Source organism: Sarcophilus harrisii, chromosome 3, assembly GCF_902635505.1.
Source record: "Sarcophilus harrisii chromosome 3, mSarHar1.11, whole genome shotgun sequence".
Lineage (NCBI taxonomy): Eukaryota > Metazoa > Chordata > Mammalia > Dasyuromorphia > Dasyuridae > Sarcophilus > Sarcophilus harrisii.
This window is the reverse complement of record NC_045428.1, coordinates 604,309,249-604,319,867: the sequence shown is the minus strand read 5'-3', so window position 1 is coordinate 604,319,867 and position 10,619 is coordinate 604,309,249. Positions and strand designations below refer to the sequence as shown.

At 73.6% G+C, this 10,619-nt stretch overlaps 1 protein-coding gene across 1 annotated transcript; it reads right to left on the bottom strand.

The window, feature by feature from the left end:
* Positions 1 to 943: 943 nt before the first annotated feature.
* On the bottom strand, positions 944 to 6,628 carry SHISA7 (shisa family member 7). The gene is given in 7 exon segments (XM_031963516.1): positions 944 to 2,320; positions 2,831 to 2,980; positions 3,167 to 3,232; positions 3,750 to 3,904; positions 4,477 to 4,601; positions 4,603 to 5,177; positions 6,577 to 6,628. Coding segments are annotated over 6 exon segments (1,698 nt in total). The 5' UTR covers positions 5,158 to 5,177; positions 6,577 to 6,628; the 3' UTR covers positions 944 to 1,673.
* Between the last annotated feature and the right edge of the window lie 3,991 nt (positions 6,629 to 10,619).

Sequence of the window (10,619 nt, the reverse complement as noted above, 5' to 3'; positions counted from 1 at the left end):
GCTGCTCCCCAAGCCCCGGGAGCAGGACTCTCCGGGGGGAGGCCGGGACATCCTCGCGGGGGGAGGGGGCGCCCCGCAGGCACAGGACCCGCCCCCGGCTGCCGGGTCACTCCCGCCCAGGCCAGCGAGCAGTGACGTCCGCTGGGGGGGGGGGGTCCCGAAGAGGCGACGCCATCGAGGCAGCCGGCGGTCACCGCAGGGAGGCAGGGACAGGGCACTGGGGGCGCCCACCGCGGCCCGTCCCAGGGGAGACCCCCAGGCTGGCGGCGGGTGCCTTCAAGTCGGGCCCGAGGCGCGGGGAGGACGTCCCGGGGCCCCGGACCCTGAGGCCGGCCCGGGCCGAGGAAGCCGCTTCTGTCCGGCTGAGAGCTGCCGGGTGGGGAGGGGGCTGCAGGAAGGCCGGGCCGGTGCAGGCGAGGCCAGTCCTCCCGCCCGCTGCCTGGTCAGGGCGCACCCGCAAGGCCGGGCTCGGTTCTGGGAGCCCCAGGGCGGGAGGGCCCGACGTCCGGGGGGGCCCGGGGGGGAGGGCCCGACGAGGGCGGGAGGGCCCGGCGTCCGGGGGGGGCCCAGGGCGGGAGGGCCCGACGTCCGGGGGGGTGGGGGGGGAGGGCCCGACGTCCGGGGGGGGCCCGGGGGGGGGCCCGGGGGGGGCGGGGGAGAGGACCCAGCGTCCGGGGGCCCCCTGCAGAGCGTGGTCAGAGAGGCCCGCGTGGGTTTGGCTGGGGGCGGGGGGGGGCGGGAGCGGTCTCAGAGCCAATGAGGTGTCTTCTGTTTGCCCAGAGGCCGGAGCAGGGGTGGCGGGGCCTGCAAAGATGCCCGTGAGCCCCGCCCCGCGCAGAGTTCCCAGCCCCGCGCAGAGCTCCCCGCCCCGAGCAGAGCTCCCCAGCCACAGCTGCCCCCAGGCCGCAGAGGCGGTCGGGCCCCCCCCCCCCCCCAAAAGCGCCCCCTTCGGGCGGGAGGCGGCGGCCGGGGCGGACCCAGACGGGCGGCCGTCGGGGCTTCCAGCTGCCGCCTTCCCTGGCTCCTTTGCGGGAGGTGGCTCTTCCGGCCAGGACCCTCAGGGAGAAAGGCCTGAGCCGGGGCCCGGAGGGCCGCGCTAAGGGCCGGGCTCCCCCGCGCCCCACCGCGGGATGGCCGCGAGTTCCCTCTCTCTGGGGGCGGTGGGAGTCCTCAGGCCAAAACACCGGAAGGAACGGGGGGAGGGGCCTCTGGGAATGACGTCACGGCAGGGGAGGGCCCGGAGGGACGCAGGGGGGCTCGGCCAGTCTCCTGCTGACCCCGCTTGTCCGGGTCGCCTCCCAGGAGGCTCGGAGCCACGGGGGAGAAGGCTCCGCAGGCAGGGGCTGCCGGGAACGGCGTCGCAGGGATGGGCGCGGTGGAGCGGGGAGGGGTGGAGATCTGCAGATGACGTCGAGGAGGGGCCGCGTCCCCCGGGAGGAGGCGCCGCGGGCACCGGCGCTAGCGGAGGGGGGGGGTGAGGCCTCTGGCACCTCGGGGCACGGGGCCTCGGGGAGAGGAACACGGGGAAGGGGCGAAGGCTCTGGCAGTGATGTCACGGGAAGGCGACCACCGGGGGCACGGGGAGAGGGGCGGGGCGCTGCCCCAGAGGCGAGGCCCCCGGCGGCCTGGCGGAGCCTCGCGCGGGCGCCTCCGGGAGGGCCGGCTTGGGGCCCTCAGACCGTCACCTCATTCTTGCTGGCCGTGCGCAGGTGCTGCGGGTGGTGGTGCCCGGGGATGAACTGCAGCGTCTCCAGGCCGCCCTGGTGCTGGAAGGGCGGGCGCCGGGCCAGCGTGCCCCCCCCGCCCCCCGCCTCGGGCCCCAGGCCCCCCCAGGCCGCGGGGGACAGGCGCAGGTGGTGGGCGTGGTGGGCGTGGTGGGCGTGCAGGGGCGGGGGCAGGCCGTGCAGGGGCGTGGGGGGCCCGGGGCCCAGCAGCAGGTTGGTGTGGGAGGCCGCCAGGCCCCCTCGGGGCGGGTCCGGGGGCGGGGCGGGGCTCCGGGGCGGGGACAGGAGCCGCTCCTGGCTCTGGAGGGCCTCGGGGGAGGAGAGCAGCAGGCGCTCCTGGGAGACCAGGCGGGCCCGGGGCAGCGTGAACTCGTAGTGCGCGCGGCCGCTGTCCGACAGCAGGTGCTCCTGCGACATGACGCGGCGGGGGTTGGGCATCGGGGCCGGCTCCTCGGGGCTGCCCCAGCCTTCCCCGGCCCCGCCGTAGCCGCCGCCCCCCGTGCCCGGCCGGCGCATGGCGTGCAGGGGCAGCGTCCCGCGGGGCAGCTCGGCCATGTGCCTCCGCTTCATGTAGGCGTCGTCCAGGTCCTTCTCGGCTGCGCAAAGCGGGGAGCCGGGGCTGTCAGCTCCCCGGCCTCCCGGCGTGCCCCGGGCTCCCGCCCCCGCCCAAAGGGAGTGGCGGCCCTCGCCCCCTCCCAGCCAGGGGAAGCGGCCCGAGGGAGGCCGGGAGGGAGGCCCCGAGGGAGGTCGGGAGAGAGGCCCCGAGGGAGGCCGGGAGAGAGGCCCGAGGGAGGCCCGGAGGGAGGCCCCGAGGAGCTCCCATCAGGGAGGACGGAGAGCGGCCATCGGGTGGGGGCGGGGGCGGGGGTGGGCAGGGGAGAGGCCATGGGGCAGGGGGGACACCATGGGGAGGGCTGGGCAGGGGGGAGTCGGGCAGGACGGAGGCCTGCTGTTGGGCAGGGGGGAGGGCCGGGCATGCCCAAGGCCAGCAGCCACCTGGAGATCCTCAAACCCCACCCCCAGCTTTGGAGAGAGGGAAGCTCTGGCCCTCCACCCCCAGCGTCCCGGCCCCCGGCAGCCCCCATCCCAGCCCCGGTTGGCCTCACCAAGCCTCTTGAGGGAAGAGTAGCGGCTGAGCTCCGACTTGACGGCCGCCTCGTAGGAAGGGGGCAGGTGGGAGAGGTTGTGGAAGGACCTCGAGCAGGAGAGGGTGGAATAATGGAGGGCCGGGCTGGGCGGGGGTTGGGCCCGCCAGTCTGGGACAAAGGGGGCAGCGGCAGAAGGAGGCCGGTTGGAGCTCGCAGCCTGGCCCTGCTGCTTCCTTGCCCTTCCCCCCTCTTCCCTTCCCTCCTCCCCCTCCCCCTTCCTCCCCCCTCTCCCCTTCTCTCCCCCTCCCCCTTACTCCCCCTCTCCCCTCCCCCACCGCGGGCACCCCTCCGTACCCAGGGTGGCAGCGTGATGTTTGGGGCTGTTGACGTTGAGGTGGATGTAATTATGATGCAAGGTGTCTGTGTGGGAGGACGAGGCTCCACATTAGCTTGTGAATAATCGCCCTCACCCCCTCTTTGGAGAGCCCCCAAAAGGACTGAGGGCCCCCCTCGTGGCCCCTGGGCTCACAGCCCCAGCTCTCTGCAGCCACCCCCAGGAAGGTGAAGACCACAGCCACAATGGCCCCATTTTCCAGAAGGGGAAGCTAAGGCCCAGCCAGCTTCAGAGCCGGCCCCTAGTCGGGCGTGTGGCAAGCCAAGAAAAGTCTGAAGGAACCAGAGGCAGGGGAAGGGGCTGGGGAGGCGGAGGAGGAGGGGGCGGCCGGGAGAAGGCAGGCAGAAGCTGGAAGCTCCGGGCTGGGAGGAGGGAAGGGGAAGGGCCTGAGCAACGGAGTGAGGAGGCGGCAGGGAGGATGGGCGCGTGTGGGGGAGGCGCTGGGGAGAAGAGGCAGAGAGGCAGGCCCTGAGAGGGGTTGTGGGAAGGCCAGGATGGCAGGGGGAGCCAGGGATGATGGGACCCCCAGGGCCCCAGGCTTACCGTGGTTGGAGGCCTTGACGGGATTATAGAGGTTTTTGGGGGGACGGGGCGGGATGCTGTCGGGTCCTCCCAGGCCTGGGGTCAAGGAACTGCTCCTTGCCCGGTCAGGACGGGTGGTGGGGCCCGCCTGGTGCCTCAGGATATCCACCAGGGCCCTGAAGCAGGGGGTGCAGAGAGGTCAGGGCGCTGGGTCCCAATCCCCTCGGGGGCCCAGCCCCTGCCCTCCCCGGGCTGAGGTCCCTCTGACCCCGCCCCCGCCTGCCTAGCGCTTGCTAGGTGCCATCCTGAGCGGCTTCTCGGCGCTTCGCCTCCCGGGCGTTTTACCTGAGGCCCCCGGCTTGAGCAGTGGCCAGAGCTGAGGCAATTCCTGGAGGAAGCCAGAGTGGCTGCCTAAGGGTGGCGGTCTAGCCAGCTGCGCGGTCTCCGGTGGCCAGGCAAGCCCCTGTAGCCACCCCCTCGGCCCTGGCGCTCCATCCCCACTCATCCCGGGGTCCTGTATGTGTGCCCCCCATGTGTCCCCAGAGGCTCTGGGTCCCTGCACTGATCCTCCCCTTCTCACCCCCGCAGGTCCCGCCCTGGGGACAGATCTAGGGCAAACCTGCAGCAGACCCCCCATCTCCTGGCTGTTCCGCCCGCGGGCAGCTGGGTCCTGAGGCCCAGAAGCCCCTCGGGCCGGCCCCCCTCCGTGCAGCCCCAGCGTGCCCCCACCCGGCCCCAGTGGGGATACCTGGGCACGTTGATCTCCCGGTGAGCCCGGGGAGCCCGGGAGGCTTTGCTGAAGGCCACCTTGGCGCCCACGCCCACGGCCAGAGCGAAGCTGATGACGCCGCACACCACGTAGGCCGTGCTGCCCCGCCTCGCCTGCGCCCCGTCGCCCCTCCGCTCGGCCCCGCCCCTGGTTCCCATCCAGCCAGCCTGGCTGGCCGGGCCCGGGCCCCCCGCCGTTGCCGCCCGCCCCGGGGCCCCCGGCGTCGGAGGGCTGGGGGGTGTACGCCCAGACCGGGGTGTCGTAGTTGGAGCAGGAGGCCTGCGCCAGGCGCATGTGGCGGTGCTCGCAGCAGAAGCGGTAGTAGCAGGTGCCGCAGCAGAAGCGGAAGGAGCCGGTGCTGCAGTTGAAGGTGGCGTCGTACTGGCCCATGACATCGTAGTAGCCGTGGCACAGCTCCGCGGGCAGGGGCGCCCGGGCCGCCTGCCCCCCGCCCCCCGAGGTCCCGTTGCTGGGCCCGCTGCCCCCGCTGCCCCCGCCGCCGCCCCCCGTCACGGCCCCCGTCAGCCTGCGCAGGTGGGCCAGCAGGGCCGGGAGGGGGCCCGTGGCCGCCAGGCCGGTGGTGCCGTTGGGCAGGTGGGCCAGGGCCGGGCCCAGGGCGCAGGCCAGGAGGAGGGGGCACAGGAACAGGGCAGGAGGCATGGCCGCGGCAAGGCTTGGCGCTGCGGGAGAGAAGAGGAGAGAATGAGCCACGGAGGGGCCGGAGAGAAGAGAGGGGGCTGCCTGCGGGGACTCGGGCCGGGCCCCAGAAGAGGAGGCAGGCTGGGCAGGGGGAAGGACCCCCGCAGACTGCTGGGGGGAGGGCCCGGGGGCACCCAGACAGAGCTCGGGGCAAAGGAAGGGGGATGGGCCGGGCTCGCTGAGGAAGGAGGAGGAGGAGGAGGAGAGCCCTTGGGCTCCTCTGCCACCTGCCTGTCCCCAGAGGTGAGAGAGGGAGCAGGGACCGGCCGACAAAGAGCCGGGGCCCAGGGAGGCCCAGCAGATGGGAAGCAGCGGCGGAAGCGGGCGGGGCGCGTGCTGGGAGGAGGGGGAAGCAGCCCCTCCCCCCGGCCGGGCCGGGCCGTCACCTTGGACAGCGCCCCGGCCTTTCTGCCACCTGTTTCCATGGCAGCCACCCACCCGGGCCGCGCGCCCGCCCCGGAGCTGACAGACGCGAGCCAGCGGCCGGCCCCACGCTGCCCGACGGCCGCGCGCCTCCTCCGCGCCCAGGGCCCGGCCCCAGGCGAGACCCCACTTGTGGCCGCCGCACCTCCCTTCCCCAGGGTGGGAGGGGCGGGACCCGCGACACCCCACCCTACCCCGCAGGGAAGGCGCCCGAACGGGCCGGTTGGAGGAACCCCCCCCCCGCGCGAATACAGCGTCCCAAACCCCCCAGAAACACCGGGCGCGCCCGGGCCCCGGACGGGGGGGGGCGCCGCCCCAAAACGGGCTCCCGGGAACGCTCCGCCCAGCCCCCTTCGGCCCCCCCGGGGGACCCTCCCTTCCCCCAGGTCCCTTTGTCGGCTGGGGTGGCAGCACTCCCCCTCCCCCCACCCCGCCGGGAAGGGCGGCCACAGCCCGGCCCAAAGGGAAAAGGGAACAAAACACCAGGCGAATTTGGGACTGAAAACCAGGGAAAACCGGGAGGGGGGGACCAGGCCAGGGGGGGCCGCCCGGGAGGGGGGGAAGGCCCGGGAGGGGACCCCTAGGGGGGGGGGCCCCGGGGAGGGGGGAGGGGCTGGGGGAGGCCAGGCGGGGGAGGAGGGGGGGAGGGGGAGGAGGGGGGGGGGAGGAGGGGAGGGGAGGGGGGGGAGGGGGGAAGGGGGGGGGGAGGGGAGGGGAGGCCAGGCCGGGGAGGGGGGGCAGGGCCAGGCCGCTTTCCCCGCCAGCTCCTGGCCCCCCGCCACCGGCCCAGCCTCCCGGGAACGTTTGGCGGAGCGCTCCAATGGCCCCCGGGCCCCAGTCTCCTCAGCTGGCCCCGTCTGCGCTCCTCCACCTGCTTATGCCGGGAGAGAATTCAGGCCCCCTGCCCATCCCCCGGGGAGGGCCTAGGGCCGGGGGGGCCGGGGGCTGGCCCTCCACCTGGCTTTGCCAATTGCCCACAGCTTCGGCCTGGGGAGCGGGTGAGGGAAGCGGCGAGGTTGGTGGTGGGCCCCGAGCCTGCCCCCTGTATCTTTGTGTGGGTGGGGGCAGAGCCCTGTCTGTCTGCCTATGTGTGGGTGGCTAGGTGGGAGCTGGGGCACTTGGGGGGTGTGTGGCTCTGTGTGCGGATTCTAGGGCTCCGGGGGAGGATTTAGGGTTGGGGAGAAGGAAGCCTTCGGACGAAGGACCGGAGGGCTGGGCATGGCGTGGGGGGGACACGAGTGGGCTTGGGGACAGCCAGAGGGAAGGGTCCTGGGGCAGCAGAGTGGGGGCGGGGTTCTGGCCGCCGGGCGGGCTGAGCCCGGAGGAAGCAGGGCAGCCCCCGTTTATCGCCCCCCCGCAGCCCCCCGAGTCTGCGTGCCTTCCTTTGCTAGGGTCCTTTCGTTCTGTCTCTCAGGCTCCATCGCCTTTCTTTGTTCCAGGCACCTCAGCCCCGGCCTGTCATCTCCCCTCCATTTCTCCCTGCCTCGGGGGGCTCGGCGTGGGGGGGGCGCAATGGCAGAGAGACTCAAAGAGCCCCTTCCCTTCCGGGAGCTTAAGGGGGGGCACGGGAAGGGGAAAATGGGGGGGAGGGCCACGGCTGCGGCAGAAGCGGGTTGTTCCAGGCGCAGAATAGACTCCTGTTGCCATGGAGATGGGAGCGCGGGCCTCGGGGAGGGAGGCAGGCTTCTGCATAGGTATGGGGTCCCGGATTCCGGGGTCCTTGCGGGCGGGGGCTGAGGTCGGGACTCTTGGGGGAGCGGGGTAGGGAGGAGAGAGCAGGTTGCCGGATCCCGGGAGGAGAATAGGGCTTGGGTACCAAGGATGCCTGGGGGCTTTCAAGGGAGACCTGGGATCACGCCACCTGCAGAGGGGCTGAGGGGGCCTGGGGGCCCGAGAAAGGAAGAACTTGGAGAGGGAAAAGCAACGTTCCCCCAAAGGGTCTGCATTCCTGACGCGGCCCCCCAGGCAGGAGGCTGCGCCCCGGGACTTCCGAGCCCCCGAAGGCTACCTAGATTGCGGAGAAGGGCTGCTCGGGTCTCTGAGGGGGCGGGGGTTAGGAGCTCCATGCCTGGGTCTGTCGGGGAGGGGGGGAGGTCGAGTTCGGACGTCCGGATCTCCCTTGGGGGCGTTAGGAACGCGGATGCCTGGGCCTCTGGGGAGGGGGGCGCTGACGGCGGCTAAGGGGGCCGATGGGCGCCTGGACTCCGGAGCTGACGTGCTGTGGACTCGCCCCCCCTCCCCCTTTCTCTGTAGCTCACCTGGCTTTACGGATGTCGGGCTTCCGGATCTCGGGACAGACGGGCTTATCCTCCGCGCCCAGTCCTGCCCCCGACGGCCCCCTGCCTGCCCCTCCCTGTCGCCAAGTATCTCGGTATAGCCGCCACGCGTCTCTCGTCTCTGAGCATCTCTAAATCTCTGAGGACCCCCCCACCAGTTCCCAATGGCCCCTTCCTCCCCCGCGCCCCCTCCCGTAATCAAGAATGGTTTCGTCCATATGTGGAAGAAAGCTTTTATTCCCCGAACTCGGCTCCGAGGGTCACCTCCCCCCAGTCCGCCCCCTCCAGAGCTTAGCCAATCCCCTCCTTCTCCTCCAGGATCATTTGCATAGAGGGAGGTGGCCCGGCCAAGGGCAAACCTGGGGAGGGAGGGGCGGACCTTCCCCAAGGGAAACCCCCCCTCCCCCGGGGCTGGCCCTTCCCCCCCAGGAAGGGAGCCCGGCCAAACCCCCATCCCCCCCCCTCGGGGGGTGGGGGGTCCCAAACCCAGCTGGGACCCTGGGCCGAACCAACCCCCAGTGGCCAAAACCCCCAAAAGGGAAAATTAAACCAAAGGGGAAGGGAAGGGGAAAGGGGGAAAAACCCCAGTGGGGGAGGGACCTGGGGGGGGGAAAGGGGGGGGAACCCAACCCCCGGGGAAAAAAGGGGAAAAGGGAACCCCCCGGGGAGGAAACCCCCCCCATCCCCGGGACCGCAAAACCGATCCAACCGACGGGGGAAAAGGGCGGGGGTGACCACCGAGGATCCCCCCACCCCCCCGGGGGGATCCGGCTCCGGGCCCTACCGGCCCCTCCCGAAAAACTGAGACGTCCCAAAACCCAGCAAACCCATTAGGTCCAGGGCCGCAACCGCCACCAGGCCGGGGAGCAAACCGGGCAGTCGACCACCGGACCCCGGGCGGGGGAGGGAGGCCCAGAAGGTCCAGACCGGCGGACCAAGAAGGAACCGGGCTGGCCCGGGGGCCCGCCGGCCGCAACCCGGGACACCCCATGGGGGAAAGGCCCACCTCCCTTCCCTCCCCGGCCCCCGCGGCCCGTCCAAAGGGAGGGCCCGGGCCCCGCCCCCCCCCAGGGGCCAGGGGGCACCACCCCCACCCCCTTCCAAAGGTCCCCCAGCCCCCCCCCCCCCCACCGACCCCGGGAGGAGCACCCGCCAACCACGCCGCCAGGCCTCCCGCGGTCCAGGGCGTGCCCCGGGGAGGGTCAAGGCCCCACCCCAGGCCCCGGCTTGGGGGACCGGGGGCCCACCAGAACACCCCTCCCAGACAGCAACCACCCAGGTCCCTTCCTTCAGCGTCCAACCGGCACCACCATGCGAAGGGGTCGGGCACGGCCGGGACCCCCCCCAGCCCACGGGGACCGGCCCCCGGGACCGTCCCTTCAAAGGAGTCCAAAATAAAAGGGGGGACAGGTGGGGGGGTCAGGGTGGGGGGACCGACCTGGGAGGGGCCCTGGAGGAGGGAGGAGGGAATGAAGGGGGGGGAGGGGAGGACAAACATTGGAGGGGGATGGACCCAACAAGGGGGGGGTACCCAGACAGGGGGATGGGGGGGGAGGGTGGGCGAGGGGGCAAAACCCCGACATCGGGGGCCCAGGGGACCAAACCCTACCCCAGGCAAAGAGGGGGGCGACCCAGGGGGCACCAAATCTGGGGGGAGAGACGCTTCGGTTTCCGCAGGGGGGCCCAGGGGAGGAGGAGGGCGGGAGGGCAGGGTGGCCCCAGCCCTGGGGGGGCCCCAGGGTGGCCCCGAACCCGGGCCAGGAGGAGGGAAGGGGGGGCCCCCGGACTCGGGGGACCCCCGCCACGCCCGGGGGGGAATACGCCTGGAATTCCTCCGCATTCGCACGGGAAGAGGTGGAGGGGACGGGCGGGGGCCCAGGGCCCGGGCCAGGCCACTGCCGGGAAGGGCCAGGGGCTGAGCCGGGTGCTGAACCCCTCCCCCCAGGGGGAAACGGGGGCCCGGGACCCCGGCCGGGACCCCGGGAAAGGAGCCCTCCCCCCCCCACCTGGCCCCGGGGGGGGTCCGAAAAGCGCCCTGGACCACTCCCAGGGACCCTTTTTCGCCGAGGCCCTGGGCCCCCCGGGCAGGGGGGCCAATGGAGGGGGCGGGGCCAGAAGACCACTGCTCCGGGCCCCTGGCCCGGGGGGGGCGGAGCCTCCCCTTGAAAGAGGAGTCCGTTTCCACCCAAAACCGCCTGGGGGGGGGCCAGGGGGTCCGGGGGCGAGACCGGCCCCAACCCCTGGGCCCCCTACCGGGAAGGGGGGGAGCCGGGAGGGGCCGGCGGGGGCGCAGGCCATTAGGGGAGCCGGCCGAGGGGGCCGGGAGGGACCCGGTGTCCCCACCCCGGACCAAGAGAGGGGGCGGGTCCGGCAGCGTCGGGGACCCCCCCCCTTCTCTGTGGGCCCGCGGGAAGGGGGGGAACCCCCAAGAAAAGCCTGGCCCCCCGGCCAGGAAAAGCGGGAGTCGGGCCCCCCGGGGCGTGCGGGGGGGGAGGGGCGCCCCACCCGGGGGCGCGCAGAGGAGGGGGGGGAGAGCCCGGGCCAGGGGGGGGGGGCGGCCCCCCCCGGGGGGGCCAGAGAGGAAGGGGGCGGAGGAACGTTCCCCCCCGGGGGCCTGCAGAGGGGGGCAAGGCTCCGGGCCGGGCCGGGGGGGCGGGAGGGGCCCCCCCCAGGGGAGCCGCGGGAGGGGCGGGGGGGCCCCCCCGGGGGCGGGGGGGGGCGGGA